This window comes from Falco rusticolus, chromosome 3 (genome assembly GCF_015220075.1).
Source record: "Falco rusticolus isolate bFalRus1 chromosome 3, bFalRus1.pri, whole genome shotgun sequence".
Taxonomy (NCBI): domain Eukaryota; kingdom Metazoa; phylum Chordata; class Aves; order Falconiformes; family Falconidae; genus Falco; species Falco rusticolus.
Window position 1 is genome coordinate 50,243,202 of NC_051189.1, and position 17,310 is coordinate 50,260,511.

A 17,310-nucleotide genomic window follows, 5' to 3' on the forward strand; every position below is an offset into this window, starting at 1 on the left:
AGGGGTTTACGTGGGTGTCATGTGCTTATCTTCCTGTTTCTGGGAATTTCCTATTGAGGAATACTTCAATATCTTGAGGATATCAGTAGCTGTCAGACTATTTGTTGTTAGCCTCTCTCATTCGTTTTTTTGGAAATTAGTCCCCCTGAAGTAATTGGGATTTTCAGTAATGAGGGGAGGACTCTACTCCCACCAGAAGGTGAGTTGGTGCACCACAGCCATTTCAGTGGAAAGGAAGCACAAGCCTTTCTACTATGAGTGTATACTGACTTGGAATGGATTGTGAACTTCATCTTCTACCTCAGTTTTCAGGGAGAAAAAAAAAATTGTTCAAGCACCTGCTCCATGCTCATTGTCACTGTATCTAAAGTTTCTTGTCAACTGTGTTGATCTTAATGTTGCATCTGATTTGTGGCTCTCAAAATAATCTTTCTTTGGGTAGCAGGTGATGGCTTCTTTCTGTTATGGAAATTCAAAGTATCTGTGACAGTAGATGTCATTTGCAATACAGGAAAAATGTCTAGTTTGGACTAGCTTTTTAAACAGTGACAGATTTTGCTTCTTAGTACTCGTATTTGCACATCTGAAAAAATATAACTTCTTGTTTACTTTTTTCTGTGCAGCTGCATAAAAGGTCAAATGCTATGGGGATTTTTCTGGGCTGTCTCGGTATTTTTTGAGCCAGCATCTCACAATAGCTGTCTGTTAGTATTCCCTCTTGACATTGCAGTTGTTGGTTTTCAGTCTTGATATTATTATTTGTATTGAACTATGCTGTCTGTTAGACTGTATTAATAACACTGTTGTTAGACTACTTTTTTTTCTGAGTAGACGTAAAATGAAGACTCAAAAAAACAGGTAAGTTAAAATCAGTCAAAAATACGGACTTTGTAAGAGCGTAAGAGCATCTCATTGCCATCCCCACTCAATAACAAAAGAATAACAGCACAAAGCCTCAGCCTGTGTCTTTGAGCATCCTGCATAACAGTCAGAGGAAGGCTTTTCCCCAACAGGGAACAGAGTTCATATTGATCAGGAGAGAGAGTTGGGAGAGGGTGAGAGCACACAGTGCTGAGGCTATCATTTAGCTCACAAAGGGTGTCCTGATCACTGGCCATTTGGAAATACAGCTTCTGTTTCCTATGTACCAACACTATAATAAATACTAGCTTGTTTCTTCTGAGGCTTCCTCTTTCACTGCCATTTCCTTCTGGTGGTTTGACTTTGTGGTTTTCTGCAGGCTTAAGTCCCATCAGGAGAGTAACTTGGTGATGAAAAAAGCTGTTCTCATCTATAGGTATAATCTTAAAACTGACTATGAGGCTCTGGGATTGGCTTTCAGGACAGATTAAAAACCAGCTGAAATACTAAGAGAAAAGTTAACCCCATGACAAAAGTTTACATAGACTCCATAGTGATACCTGGTCTCTGAAGAACATAAATTGCCTTATAAATATTTCAGCTGTCAGGCCAGCTCAGATACCATTTGTCCTAATCTTTGAACATGTGGTGCAAGACAGAACGCATTACATATGGAGCAAGGATCATTTCCTTTGCTTTCAGAAGTGATCAAATAGTCACCAAAATGCACTAAATAGAAAGACATCTGCTTTGATGTGGGACACTGTCTCTGAATTTTGAGTTTGGGAGAGTATTCATTCTCTGGATGTACAGTTATATTTGCACAGTTCTTACACTTTTTTTCTGGGAATCCCTGAGAAGGGGTTTTTGGTCTTACCTTAGCAAAGCTGTTCTTAAGCTTTTAGATTGTGCAGTGGACACTGCGTCCCTGACATAACCCCTGAAAGTTGGCAGTCAAGGAGTGTGTGCCTTGTACATAGCAGTGTCTGGGGCACATGTGCAGCTTTGAGAGAAACTGCTAGCTGAAATTGCCTGAATTAGCAGGTGAAGCATATGCGAAGCCAGGGATTTACCTGGTTTGTAACTCGGGAAGCTACAAGAAACTGTTCTCTTTTTATTGAGTACAAATTTATTGGTGTGAGAATCTCAAGTATACAAATTGTGTAATGAGTTTGCTTATGCCAGGTGCCTATTCTGCAGTTTTTGTGGTGGTTGGTGGTTGCCATTTATCGAAGAAGTGTAGCTTGGTTGTTCTCACAGTCTGTTGTTGCAATTTCAAATAGCAATTCTTTTTTCACTTGGTGTTCTGGAACATACTGTGTTGCAAAAGTCAAACTTTAATTTTTGTCCTAAAACTCAATGCTGTTTCTTGTAATGAAAGTTATGTTACCCCTTTTCCATGCTGTAGATTTTTTTTTTTTCTTCCTGTTTGGTTAAGATATTAGTGCAACTTTTGTTTAGGTTCTTAAATGAAAAAAAACCAAACCCTGGCTTTAATAAACTTTTCTGCCTCTTTCTTGATATTTGGGTTAATGATTTAAGTATTTAAAAAGCCCTTCATGTAAACAAGAATATTTTTCCTGGAAAAGAGTTTATTCTGTAGTTGGACTAATGTTAAATACAGTAAAGACCTGCTAGAAATACTGTCATGTTTTGAAATGGGGCAGAACTAGTTGAGTACAGTACTAAATGAGTCTGCCAGGAAGCTGTGGTATGCCAAAACTGGGTATGTAAGCCTCCAGCTCAGAGAAGACATCGTGGTTAATCATGCCTTTAATTTATGGCAGGAATGCACCACTCAGTAGGTTAAGTGAAATGCAGCTGTTGTGTAGCAGGCACCATGCTGCCAACAAGTGAAAAGATGGAGGCTGTGAATGGTCCATTTACCTGTCCCGGTTTCCCCTGTGTTTGTTGAGAGGGTTGTCCTGTGCCCTGGAGACAGACGAAGTAGAGGGGTTATTCTCTACTGTTCTCTGTCCAAAGAGCAACAGACAGGGGAAAAGATCCCAGTTTTCTCAGAGTTCGGTAGAGTTCCGGAGATTTAATGGCTTACTTCCAAAGCTTACACTGTAAGGAAAGGAATGCCAAATAGGTGATCTCTAAAAGGTGATCCATATAGTTTTAGACCAAGTAGACTCCTGTTGTTTTGTTTTATTTTACAGGAAATGAGTTACCAGCACAGAGAGCTACTGGAACTGGATTCAGCTAATGTGAGCACAAGCTGCCTTGCAAGTTTACAGCAACCAGTGGGCATCCTTCTTCTGGAGCACACGCTGATGGCTCTGTCCCCTGAAGAGGAGCCCCCATCCAAGCGGATGCGTGGGAGGACAGAGCTTCCCCCAGATGTGATCAGATGGATTGAACTTGCTAAGTAAATTCTTGTTTGAGACCATTTACTCCCATTTAGGTTTACCTTGTGAAGAACTCTGCCTTTATGGCTTATGAGATTTCTTCTTTAGTCTTTCCCTCTTTTAGACTTACATATGCTTTCAATTTCTTGTCAGTTAATTACTATCTTTCACTTAGAGCAATTAGATTTAACAGCTGGGCACCCTGATGATGCTATCAGACTGCTGAAAAACATGTTATTGATAGCTTTTCAACTACAAGAATTTCCACAGTTCAGGTATCCTACAAGATGAAGTTTATCTGGTTCAATTTATACTTATGATCTAAAAAAGTATTATTACAAGCCAGTAGTATTAGTGTTTATTGAATTAGTATTTTTAATAGCTGATGTTTGCATTAATATACATTTGTTCAACTAATTAAAATATTTCCCTTTTCAATTTTACTAGGCTGTACCGATCTCTTGGGGATTATGATGTCCTTCGTGGCATTTTCAGTGGCAAGATTGGAACTAAGGAAATTACACAGAAAGCATTGTTGGCAGAAGCAAGGAGTGATTATGCTGAAGCAGCTAAATATTACGATGAGGTAAAATGACAAGAATATTTTTTTATTTCATAAATATCTCGTGACTTAAAACTAATAAGCCAAAATTAAACATTTTGAGAAGTAGCATATTGTTTAAAAAGTCCTTGTGTTTCGTTTGATTGATGATTCAGTCTGTAAAGACGTGGGAACAGATGAACAGTCACAATAGAGCAGTGTGATACTTTTTACTGTTTGTTACAAAGTTTCATATGTGAGATGCCTAGGCAGACAAGTAAAATACAATGGGCGTGCTGCCCACCCCAAGAAAGCAAGCTGCATGTGTTCATGGCAAAGAAAATCTGAGTTATAGTGGGTAAAAATTAAGAAGGATCTCTTTAATCTTGTTTTAAAGTCTTCACTTTAAAAATGCAGGTTTACTAAAGATGGCTGCCTGAAATAAATTTATATATAAATACTGACAAGCTTGAATTTTCTGCATTTAATGTTGCTGTTAAATTCTGGTGAGACAATAAATTATTGTTAAGTTCCTGGTTATTTAGAGCTGAAACATGTCAGATTCTAGCTGAGAACCTTCCTGCCCCTCAAATTAATTCCCTAGGCACTCTGTAAAGAAGACTGGCAAGATGGAGAGCCAACAGAAGCGGAGAAGGACTTCTGGGAGTTTGCATCTCTGGAATGCTATGACCACCTCACAGACTGGAAGTCTCTGGAGTATTGTGCTACCGTTAATATTGACAGTGGAAAACCTCCAGACCTAAGCAAAATGTGGAATGATCCATTTTTGCAGGTTTCTAGATATCTCTTTATTGATACTGTACTGTTTTTATCTCTGCAGGCATGCCCTACAGTACTGTGATTGTGGGTGGAAATCAGTTGCATTATTTGGGTTACTTTATTATGGAAATTAGCAGAGATTCCAATATATAAAATATAATTGAAGCAATTACTTTAGCTGCTTTTCCATAGTTTAATTTTTACCTTGAGTCTATGGGTGATCATCATCTGTTGTTGTTGTTGTTGCTTTTATCACAAGTTTTATTTGATCCGTGTTTTACAAGTTACCAAACTGCTGGTTTTGAAACTGGTAAAATTTGCTAACTTCTTGAACCTATCAGAAAAGACTGCTGTAATTTTTTAGCAAATTGGTATTTGTCTAGAGAGAAAACATGTAAGAAAACAGTTCAGAATATATTTATCTGCCACTGATAACAAAACTGATCATGTAATGTTCCGTTCCTAGAAATAAAGACTATATTTTCACCTTGTAGGAGACATATCTGCCCTATATAATACGCAGCAAGTTGAAGTTACTGCTCAGTGGGGAAAACGACCAGACTTTGCTAACTTTTATTGATGAGGCAATGAAGACAGAACAGAAGAAAGACATTATAGAAATGCATTACAGCCAAGAGCTTAGTCTACTTTACATCCTGCAAGATGATTTTGACAGAGCCAGATATTACATTAGCAATGGCATGCAGATCTTCATGCAGGTAACAATCTCTGCTGTCACTGATACGATTTTTGTATGTAAACTCATGGAACAATGAAACTATTGTTGCTGTTACTGCTGCTGGATTATACTCTGGAGAGAAACACTTGCCCAAATACAACAAAATCTAGGTGCTTCCCCATCATATGACAGAACTTCCTTTGAATTTGCTGCTTGCAGTGATGAGAGGGGAACCAGCCAGTGGAGCATCCTCTCATTTTAATTTGTTTTGTTTTGCTGATTTCATCTATTAGAAGTTTTTCGGCGTAACTGTTTGTGCTGATTAATAGCAGTTTTATGTCATTCACCTTTTTAGAAGCCTTCTGTGCCCAGAACAAACTTGAAAAGAGTATCATATTGAGAAGTTACAAATTCCATCCATTACCAAGTTTTGATTAGACTGTAGGACTATCCTAAAATGTAGGATAGGAATTACAGCTAGAGTATGCCTCTATGCTTGTCAAAAGCAGAGTTGTTCTTAGCTTACAGGCTATTAAATTACTTTTAAAAGGTTGGGTTGTAGAGCATACTATATACCAGCATCAGGTCACTAGTTTGTAGAGCACTGCGTAGAACCATGTTGTAAATTCTGTAAGTGAAATCTCCCATTCTTTCAATTTCTTTCCAGAGCTATTCCAGTATTGATACTTTGTTACCTCAAAGTCGAATGACCAAACTGCAGTCTGTACAAGCTTTGACAGAAATACAGGATTTCATCAATTTTATGACCAAAAGAAGTAAAGATATTTTTTTCTTAAGTGATTTTCCTTTCTTTGTGTTAAATAAGCATGGTTTCCTGAACTTTGAATTTCTATTTCCTCACTTAGAGGACTGAACTCCTGTTTGAACGAGCATAGGTCTGGAATTACTTCTTACTGTCTTCTTGACAGTTGTGTAAGATAAGCTTGAAGATAGTTCTGTGTTATATTGCAAAGTTTTATTAGCCTAGCTGTTGTGTAAGAGTTAAATACCTCTTTTGGAAGTGTAAGTAATAGTTTTAAACTAAGATTTTTGTTTGGATCACTTTTGGTAGCAAATAATGCTTAGCAGAGATAAGATGGATGTGGTGTTTAATTTATAGCTACTGAGGTAGGCATGAAATACAAATTTAGGCACATAAACGAAATTTTATAAAAAATTTAGTTAACTATATTCCAGCATATTCCTGTATGGAAAGGTATCTACGCAGTGGTGATTCCCAGTGACAGTTGATACCATGTCTTTATTGAATCTCCTATGCTTCAGCAATAAACAGAAGCAATATGATCGCCAAGCAGTGTATTTAACGCAAGCCCAGAAATGCAAGTTGGTTCTTTTATTGCAGTTTTCTGAACTGAACTAAATTTTTGAATGTTAGACTATGTTTGGTGTAGGCCTTTTTCATACTGTTTGGATTTAGATGCATTGACAGTATTCTTAATTGATTTCTAGGTAACCTAGCTTCACAGGCTTCCCTTAAGAGACTTCTCAGAATTTGGACAAGCAGATATCCAGATGCTAAAATGGATCCTATGAACATCTGGGATGATATCATTACAAATCGGTAAAATTGCATTCTTGGGTTAGCTTTAGTTCTGTCTGCCTGTTGAGTTCTGAGAGGTGCTTTTTCTAATGTTGCTTGTTTCCATGGGACTGCAGGGGTGATATAGTGTATGCTCTTTTTTTTTTTTTATTTTTTTTAACTGTTGTAATAGCTTTATCAGTACAACAGGGTTTTGTGTGACTAACTTGTGGTGAGAAGCAAAAGGAGGTTGAGAAATGGCCAGGGAATAAACTGTATTTTGATAGGGAAATGTAACTGCTAGTTCAGGCGTTCTCTTGCATCAGTGACTGCATGTGCTGTGCAAGCTAGCCCACTTCAGCAGCCCTTAAACACATCCCCTTGTAATTGAGTAGATCAGCTGCATTCAGCTCAATGAAACACCACCCAAAAGGCCAGTCTGTTGTGAATAAAAAGGCTTACCTACTTTGCAGGCAGTTCCAGAGTTAGGGTGTGTACAAAATAAGCCCAGCCCTGTCGCTATCAGTGTTTCACATGTTTATAGGAAAGTCTATGACTAGTGCTGTAATTAGAGACTTCTGCAGTGCAACTGTTGCTAGAAAGAACAAAGGCTCTCCAGAGATTCTTTTGGATTAGCTTCAAAGAAGCTGGAATGCTTTTCCAAAGCTGAAAGTTTTCTGTCCTCCCGGTGGTATCTATCTTCATCCCAACCACGCTTCCAGTGCAAATCTAGATTCTTTCTTTTGCTGGTGGACAACTTCTTCAACAGCTCTGCTGATACCCACTGTACTCTGTAATTTATTTTATTATCTCTTGGTATCAGGAAAAAATGGCTACAGAAGAGCTTATTGCAGGTAAATATTAGGCAGCATATATGGTATGGCTTAATCCTTTACAAAGTCTCAAAATATTTATGAATTGAAGGGTTACCAGTGTCTTAAACACTTTTAAGTGCTTTTAGAAAACCTTTATCTCAAATTAGTGACAAAGGATGTGCAAAACCCCATTCCAGACTGCAGTGCTAGCCTCTGCATTGAATAACAGTCTACATGATGAGAGGTGGTATTAAGTAAGATAGGACTAGTTGTAGATTGAACAGAATGTAGCATTTCCCTTTCAAAAGCTGATTATAGTCACTTGTCTTTTCTGCAACACAAATTTCAATGTTTACATGTGTGGTGTGATATACATTTGAATTTCAGATTGACATAAAAAACAGCCTGGCCCTTACACTATATAACTGAGACTCCTGTTTATCAGCACTTCCATCAAGTTGGAACGCAAGTCATGGCTTGGTGAACTTAGAGGTTGTAGCTTTGAAATCCCACTCTGTTATGGACATTTCTAATACCTAATCACATCAATCCAAGATCCTAGAATGCTGTCAGCGTCAGTATGTCCCCAGTTACGACTTTCCAGATTCCAAGGACTATATTTAGCCCTTGCTAAAGGTGATCGCTGTATCTTGTTGGTAGCTTGACTACTTGCAGTGTCTACTGTCAGGTAGATCAACACTTAAATGTTCCTGCCCTCAGATGCATGCTGGAGCGATTTGTATTCCTGTTGTTGTTGTGCAGGTGTTTCTTTCTTGACAAACTGCAGGAGAAACTTCTCTGTGATCAGGCCAATGATAGTATGGAGGTGGATGAAGAATACAGTGCTGGTGACCAAATGGAAGTAGATCAACAGGGTGAAGACATGTACTCAATGATTAGAAGCTGTAAATTTAACATGAAGATGAAGATGGTAGAAAGTGCCAGGAAACAGGTGACTGTACTGTCTGATAGCTTCCAATTTTGAGAGAAAATGCATAGAAACTACAGCTGAAAAAGCATTTTAGGTGGTCTTGGGTACCTTTTTGTCAGGGCCTGCTGTCCCGGACATTTTGAAAGCTCAAGAAAGTCAGTTCCAAGTGAGAGAAAACAAATGGATAAATGTTAATTACAAACTTGATGACAATTTGTCATTACTGGAAATGTGCCTGAAGGCCCCTTTTGATCCACAGGTGGTTTCTGGCATTTTAAAGGGCAGATAAATAAAGTATCTGAAATGCTTCAGTCTTTAATGGATGGGATGCTTGCAACCACTTTGTTTTCTCATTTACAAACAATCTCTTCTGTACAAGGAAACAAATCAAGTTCAGATTGAATCAATATAGCTTTAGTCAGCAATAGTGAAACATTTTATGAGATATATATATATATTTTTATGGTTTTCATTAATGCTGTTAGGTTAACACATAAAGAACTAAAGCGAAGTTTTTTGGTTTGGATCTGGCTGTTAAAATGACTGTAACAGCCTTCTTTGATGGACCTTTGGTGTTTCAAGCCTGAGACAAAATGAATATTATTTAAGTTGAGGTCTCCCCCATCTTCTAAGATGCTGCAGAAATCTGCAGTCGGTGACAAGACTTTAAGTACTGTAATAACCAAATACAAGGTTAGAGCTGTGTTGACTATACACTTAGAGTAAATGAAAAGTAAGATTTCCCTTAATGTTAGTTAATGTGAAACTTTTCATCAAAACACAAATATAAGTGATTTGCTTATGGTATTATAAACCAAGTTACATTGCCAGTGTACTGCAGAACAGTTAATGCTTGTTTAGTCATGCAGATAGAATTACTTTCATTTTGTCAGACTGTTAAATCTCTGGGTTTTGTGGGGTTTTTTTTTGTGCATTTTTCCATTAGCGTAAATATGTTTTTGAATATGAGACCCAACTAGTAATGGACCTCTCCATGTTATTACAGCTTTACTTCTGTTACCTAAATATTCTCATCCCTTCATTTAGTTGCAGAACAGTTTTATTTGCTCTTCAGATATATTATCTGAAAATTCTGTCTAATCTGAATACAGAACAGCTTCTCAGTGGCCAAGAAGCTTCTGAAAAACCTATTCAAAGAAGCCAAAATGAGGGAAGACTGGCTGGTGAGGTGGAATCACACCTATTGCCGCTTTACACATAGCTGCAGCCGGAACCAGAGTTGTCCTGAACGTGTGCTCTCAGTGTTAAAAACCATCTCCCTGCTTGGTAACAGCTTTCTCTTTGCTTCACATTGTTTATTATACAAAGCTGCTTTGTTGTCAAATTACCAACTTTGGTTTTGAATTCCACAGAAGATACCAAATCTGACTATCTTAGCAAGAACATAGTGGCCTTCCGAAACCAGAATCTTCTTCTGGGTACTACGTACCACATCATGGCCAATGCTCTTAGGCAGGATCCAAGATGCCTTGAGCAAATCGAGGAAGAAAAGGCTGGAAAAATATCAGTACTATCAGGAGAAAGTCTTGCGAGTCCTGAAAAGGTAAATGAGAGGAGAAAAGCTTTTAGGTATTTCAGTATTGTGATCGCTGCTCCAACAGGTACAATAGGTAGTGATGGATGTGGATAGATACAGGGAATGTGAAACCCATCTGCTACTAGCAGTGATTTGTCCAGGAAAAATCCCTGGGATGGGGGAAGCTCTGGCTGCTGTTTTGTCTGCTTTTTTGCTCTCCTGGAGTTCTGCACCACTGTAGCGTTTTCAGTTTGGAGTGTTCTTGCAATTCTCTGTTCCTGGATTTTGTGTGAAGGGGGAAGACAATCATAGCATCTGTGTGCACTGTGGCAAGACAAGGCTTGGGAACATGATCCTCAAAGAATACCTTCATTTTAGCTGGGCATTTCTGAGCTGCTTCATGCTGTCAGACTATCTTATTTCGTAGAGTTCTTTATAATACTGATAATGCTACTGATACAGTTATTTCATCTAAATAATTTTAGTGATAGAGAGGAGAGGTCTTTTTAAGACAGAGCATATGCAGGTCAACTTTGCCTGTTTTGGGAAGGTGTGCACTTGAATAATACAGTGACAGACTGCTGCATCTGAAATCATGTGTTGTCCATTGTCCCAGATGCTGTGGCACTGACTTCTTGTCTGTCACATTGATGAAGAATTTGAAGTACCGCTGTGACTTATTTCTGTTAATTCCTAAAGCCACCATGAAGACCCTTAGATACAAACCATATCAATATAAAACAGCAGTAAATTGGTCTTAATTTGTGTTTTTATGGTTGTTAAAACAAAAAAAAAAGAAGGCAGATTAAGAGATTCCTGCAAAAAAGATTCTAAATTTTCAGGTACGTAGAAACTTGAGTGAAAGCTTAAGCTTCATTTATTAGCTAATTATGAAGAGCATTCTTCTTAAGTAAATCTAAAAGTTGAGCATAAAAGCTCTTCTGTGTCAAGTGAGTCAGATTGGGATACCAGGTATAATCTTATAAGATTAAGGAGCTTAGCCTTATTTTAGCTTATTAAGCAGTACTCTGACCCTGGTAGTTTCCCTCCACCTACCTGAAATTCAGACTGTTTAATTTCAGTTACAGCGTTGTTCCAACTTGTTCTGCAGCAATTTTGTATATTGTTTAATGATTGCAATAGCTACAATGTCTGAGGTTGGTAAGCTTGCTGACAATAGAACATATGTACTTGATATATAAAAATTCAGTAGTAAAGGATCTTGTAGAGTCCTTCATTGCACAAGCTGCATTAGAAATGTATAATCAATATGACTGTGTTTGTCATAGGGAAAAAGATACCAGATTTTTAATAGTTTGACGCATGCTTTTTTTAACACAGATTCTTAGTTGCTATGCAGATGTTGCAGATATGTCTTAATAGGAAAAAAACCAGCATTTTTTATGTTTCCTGTTAACTGTTTGCAAAAACTCTAGTAAAATTAACTTTTTTGCAGTTATAAAAATTCCACGTAACATGTCCAAAGACTAAAGTGTGTTTTATATTTTTTAATTGAAAATTGTGGAATACTTGAATACTAGAAATACTAGAAATAATGTCCCAATTTTTTCCTTTGTCAGCTGCTCAAAACATCTACTACAATTAAAGTTTTATCTACTCAAGACATGCAACCAAGCTTCAGTTTCAGAAAGAATTGTTGAATGCTATTTGCTAACATATCTTTTTTTTCTCTTGTGTTTGAATTTCAGGTATTGGCAAGTCTGAACAAGAAGGCTTTTCAGTGTTTCAGCAGTGCCGTGAGGAAGTCCGAAGAGGAAGAGCATTCCCACTCCATGGAACATGTAGATGTAGCGGGAATTATCGATGCGTATATGACTTTGGTCGGTTTCTGTGACCAGCATCTGCGTAGGGAAGAAGAAGGCTTGCTTGGTTAGTCAGGATTTCTCCTAAGCGTGTGAGGTGGATTTATCTGTGATACGTGAGCTTTTGTGATACCCAGCAGATCTCCCTGAGCAGTGCAGCTTGGATTTAAATGGAACAGTTTGTCCTTCAGTTCAACAGTATTTATATTCCTTCCCCCCACCATTACTGCTAGCTTTGATACTAGTGAATCACTCGTAGTCTCCCTCTCGCTTGTGAGAAATACATCATATCCAGTGTGTGCTTCCCTTGTTCCTTCCCAGACCACAGCAGTGCTGTATTTAAAGCAGGCAAGATACCAGCAGTGGTGCAGCTTCCTGATAAAGCTAATCCTTACAATCCCCAAGTACATGTGTTGCAGATGTGTGCAGTTCAAACAGATGGGAAGAAGAACAAAGTAAAAATACAGAATACACTGGGAAAAAAACCTGACAACCTGAATTGTAAAGATGAATGTTCCAGATGATCAAAGACATGGAACAAGTGATGGTGTTTCTGATAATTCTTGTTTAATGTCTCTTGGCAGAAATTAACCCTGCAGATCTGCAGCTATTCCCAGCTATTGTGGTGAAGAGAATGATAAAAGCTTTAAAACTGAACTCCAGAGAAGCCAGACTGAGGTTTCCTAGACTGCTGCAAATAATTGAAAGATATCCAGCAGAGACATTGGGTCTAGTGACACGAGAGGTTAGTTGCTTCCATTTTCCTAGCAGCAAATGTTTCTGTAAATCGAATTTAAAAGGTGGGGGTGGAGGCTGGATGGATAGAGGTTAGACTGGTAAGTTTTGCTTCAGGTAAATCAGATAAATTTTATCCTGTCATTGTTCCTTGTCTTTTCTCTAACTTGCTGAGCCTAATTCATACAGACAGAAACTTTGTTTTTAAAAGTTTAACTTCTTATCATTACTCTGATTCCAAATGTTAGTTTGAGAGCTGCTGGAGGGGAACTGTGTAGTGGGTTGTTTGGGTTTTTTTTCTTCAGAACAACCTAAGTGGGCTGATAAAGGTAGTTAGTATTAAGGTGAGGAATGTATTTTATTTCTGTAGGCTGCGTTTCCCATATGCAGGAAGCCAGCAGCTTTTCCAGACTCATTTTCCTCATGTCCCACCTCTCCCTATCATGCTTCATTTCAGAGGTTACTACAACTTCTTCCTCCTTTCCCGCTTCCTCCCTTTCACAGCCTGTCCCTCCGTTGCTGTTCCATGGCAAGATACAGTGTCCCTGCTGCCGTGGGACAGATAAGCTGAGAGCTCCTCTGTGACTCATGCCAGTTTCTGCCTTAGCCTGGCCACCTTTTCAAGCCCGCGCCATTGTGCTGGCGCTCACAGAGCACCAGGCCCTTTCAAAGGAACAATTCAAGAGAGACAGAAACACAGTTTAGTTTTCCCAAGAAACTGAGAAAGTAGAAAACCAGCTGAGGTGCACAAGATGTGGCCACAGTGAAACTGATGGTTCAGACAGAACCTGACAGCTGGCCCAGCTGACAAATCTCACCCAGAAGAGGAGTTCACCAGGCAGTTCTTCATCCTCTCCTCTGTCGTTCTGTGAGATAAATACTGGCAATCTGATCTCAGACTCCACTAGAAAGGTAGGAAGGGATGATACAGGAGGAAAGGAGTCGGAGTTTGGCCTCTGGTTATCACCAGAAAATGTATTATAGTACTCCTTTCAAAACTTGTATCACTTTTGAAAAAGAAGTGAGCATGAAGTGTATTGGGGGAGTGCTTTACTGAAATCAGTATGTGTCAGCAAACCCAAACCTGTTTAAAGTTGAAGAAAGGGCAAAATTGTGGTAGGAGTTCCAGTGTTCCCCTTCCTGGCTCTTTTTTTACTCGCATCAAGACTTCAACCCAATGGTGTTTGAACTGTCTTCACATTTTTGAGGTTTTTGTATGTGGTGATCAAAAATTATTGTATTGCATCCAAACAGAAAATCCACAAGTTTGAGTATAAAGCCTCATCTGAATCAATAAACTGCAAATCTTTATAATGGAAAACCTGTTAAGCAGCAGCAGTGGTGGGGGTGGTAGTAAGTAACAATAGTAATGAAAATCTCTGCTTCACTGGGGAATGTTTTGTGCAACCTAGTTGACAGTTTCCTTTTTGTGTGTTTCTGTCTGTCAGGCTAGGCCACAGAACAGTTTTGTTTGTTTGCTGTGTTTGATATTTTCGAGGAGGACCAAAGTTGAAAGCAGTGTCTGTCTTTTGCAGCTTGCTTCGGTTCCCTGTTGGCAGTTCATTGGTTGGATTAGCCAGATGATGGCACTACTTGACAAGGATGAAGCAGTAGCTGTGCAACATACTGTTGAAGAGATCACAAATACCTATCCCCAGGCAATCATCTACCCTTTCATGATCAGCAGTGAAAGTTACTGTTTCAAAGATACTGCAACTGGTTGTAAGAACAAGGAGTTTGTAGAAAGGTGAATTTGCTATTGGAGTAGCTCTTTTGCATGTTTTTTTATTCAGGAGTGTAGAGGTTTGTTTATTTTTCCTAAACAAACTCTTTTCTTTAGGGGGCATGAGAAATATTAGAGAGTAGTCTGACGCACACTGTATTTTCATTTAAAGGCCCAGGGAAAATCAATACATAAAGTGTCTTAGTGTCTTAGTATTAGACATACTCAGGTTAGTGGCCTGAATACTTTCTGAAGTGGTGAGTGCATATAGTCCCCAGGCTGTGGGATGTTAGAATTTTTCCAAGATAAAACAGAAAGAGCACAGAGAGGCAACTGCTTTCTCCTTGTAATTCTGTGGTTGTTGAAGTTTCATCTTCCTTCTCCCATTCTGTGGAGGTAGAAGGGGGATCTGGTGCATGTTTAGGCTCTTACTGTAGTAGACTTAACAGCAGTCAAAGTTAGGACCCATCGGAGATGAAGATGAAGCTTGCTTGGACACTTACAATCTTTCTAATGCCAAGAGAAAGCAGACGTGTTTAAATAGAATACATGCTCCTACCAGGCTTTGGAGAGGGCTAGTGAAACAGATGCATGTTATCTTGGGGAATGACATCTCTTGGTTGCATTCTCTTGCTTATTCAGTGTGCACATACACCTTCGTCTAAAAGCCCTCCCTTCCCTGTTTGCCATGCAATAAAACCTGAGTAAATCCCCAGGCAAAAGTCAACTTCTATCACACAACGCTGTAGAACCACTAATACAATTTTAGGTGTCTTTTTGCCATTTTTTCAAATCTCTTGATACATTTGCTGAATGCCTTTGCTTAAAATAAGAAGATAAAGTCTTGTGCTTCACAAATTGTATGGCCGTTGAATAACTGTAGTGACAGAATATGTGGTCTGGTTAATGCCCATTTCTGTTGCAATATTGTTTCCACTCGCCCACCAAGCTCCTATTTTCGTAGTGGCACACTTAATTAAAAAAAATGGCAGCTGTGTGGTGAGAGCAGTCAATACCTTAAGTCATGCAGTCCAAGAGAGAATTCTGAGGGGGTCCTACCTGCCCACCCTTAGAATTATTTTACCAGATGCTTGAATATAGCAGACAACCTGAATCATTGCTTATCTGCAGGCTAGGTGGTGATGGTAGTTCCTGTTGCATTATGATGCGCTTTTTTTCCTTTTAAAGGATCAAGAATAAGTTGGACAGAGGAGGAGTAGTTCAAGATTTTGTTTGCTCCCTGGAACAGCTCTCTAATCCCGTAATGCTTTTTAAGGTAAAGTGTTGTGGGGGTTTTTTGGTGGGGTTTTTTGGTGGGGGTTTTTTTGGTGTTTTTTTTTTGTTTGGTTGGTTTTTTATTTTGTTTTTATTATTATTTATGCATACACATCCTGCCCCCATCATTGCTCACCCTGTGTTTAGGAAAGAGTGTGCCGGGTGGAGCCTGTCACAGTTTGGTTGACACCACAGCCGCAGGAAGCGGTTCAACCCAGAATCAACTGGTGATGATGCTGGGGTGCTGTCAGCAGCTTTCACTGGTGATGGTCTTCCTCCCTTGTGCCAGCTAGCTGTTTTGTAGTAGCCCTTTTCAGCTTTCTCCTTCAAGGTCTCTGCCCTGCCCCATAGTCAGTCTTCCTCAATTGTTCTGAAACCATTACAGAATTATCATTTGTGGGCCATCTCTGTAATTTCTTACCGACTGCTTGTGTTCTTATGCCCTTTCCCTGCTCTCTGCTGGGCTTCCCTGTCTACATTCTGACCCTGTTGTCTAAAGGATTCTCATTCATGTGTTTGGTACCACTCCTGGCACCATAGAGGCTTTCTTGGTTTGCACTAGACACTGTGGTAGTGAACGTGATTATCTTAATGAAGTAGAAACATTTTATCGAGACACAGAATGAAAGGGAAATATATCCATAGCCTTTTGATTGCTCTTTTAGTTGTCAAAAGACACATTAATTAACTACTAGTAAATATGGTCACCCAGAAGTAATCTGCGTGGATCACTGAACAGCAAGAGTCTTTCAGGGGTCTTGCTTCCCCTGAAGCAACTTTTTCTCAGTACTCATCTGTTCCCTTCTTTTTGCAGGATTGGGTTGAGGATGTCAGAAACGAGTTGGCAAAAGCTCAGAGAAATAAAAATAAGCTTAAGGAAATGTATGAAGGAATGTACAAGAATTTGGGAACTTTAGAGGCTCCTGGCCTTGGATTGCTGAGGAAAAGGTTTATTCAGGTATGTGTGATTGCCAAGTAGTGTTGGCATTGTATGCTTGTAGAAGGCACTAGGAAGTCAAAAGAGGGGACAAGATCACAGCTTTTACAGGTGCTGCAGGACTTGATGAGACAAGGGATCAAGTCAGGAATACAGGACTGGGATTTCTTTGCTAGAAGCAGGACTGAATCTTCCCTCTTACTCACCTTCTGCCTCCCCTGTCCTGCACGTTGCCAGGTTCTCAGGGCCTTGGCCTCTGACCATCCATGAACCTGCACAAGAATCTGGTCTTGGTTTTTTTCCTGCTGCCAAGGGTATATGAGCACCTTAGGGTGGTTTGCTATATTTTGCTACTCAAATTTGACGCTGATACTAAGTTATTTAGGGTAGGTTATTCAGAAGAGTTACAACTATGAAAAATTACAGAAAGGACTTTACAAAACTGACAGATCTGAAATAGTAATATGCAGTAATACATAAATTAAACACTGTTGACGGATTGTATTAATTAAAATGCAGTGTTAAGGCTCTTAAATATTTGCTGCCTTGAATTTTAAAAGAAGTCAAAGAACAGAAGAGAGAAAGCAATTCAATGATCATCTGGAAATAGATTTAAAGTGATAAAGATGTTGACTGTAGCAGTCTCTTCTTCAGAAGGATATTTTCTGTATTTTCATTTACTTCAGTGAAATAGTTGTGTCCTCCATAGCTTGGGAGAAAAACGATCAGGCATTAAAAAAAGAAGTGAGCTTACATGTCTTTCCAAAGTGTTAATACCAATG

At 38.9% G+C, this 17,310-nt stretch overlaps 1 protein-coding gene across 1 annotated transcript in view; it reads left to right on the forward strand.

The window, feature by feature from the left end:
* PRKDC (protein kinase, DNA-activated, catalytic subunit) overlaps window positions 1–17,310 on the forward strand; it is an 81,513-nt gene that overhangs the window by 55,033 nt on the left and 9,170 nt on the right. Inside the window, exons 63-76 of the mRNA XM_037379091.1 lie at window positions 3,024–3,232; window positions 3,660–3,798; window positions 4,358–4,546; window positions 5,028–5,252; window positions 5,880–5,988; window positions 6,683–6,794; window positions 8,330–8,519; window positions 9,611–9,785; window positions 9,872–10,062; window positions 11,745–11,925; window positions 12,443–12,603; window positions 14,129–14,340; window positions 15,505–15,592; window positions 16,406–16,549. Coding sequence (XP_037234988.1) covers window positions 3,024–3,232; window positions 3,660–3,798; window positions 4,358–4,546; window positions 5,028–5,252; window positions 5,880–5,988; window positions 6,683–6,794; window positions 8,330–8,519; window positions 9,611–9,785; window positions 9,872–10,062; window positions 11,745–11,925; window positions 12,443–12,603; window positions 14,129–14,340; window positions 15,505–15,592; window positions 16,406–16,549 — 2,325 coding nt within the window. The remainder of the gene's footprint in view (window positions 1–3,023; window positions 3,233–3,659; window positions 3,799–4,357; window positions 4,547–5,027; window positions 5,253–5,879; window positions 5,989–6,682; window positions 6,795–8,329; window positions 8,520–9,610; window positions 9,786–9,871; window positions 10,063–11,744; window positions 11,926–12,442; window positions 12,604–14,128; window positions 14,341–15,504; window positions 15,593–16,405; window positions 16,550–17,310) is intronic.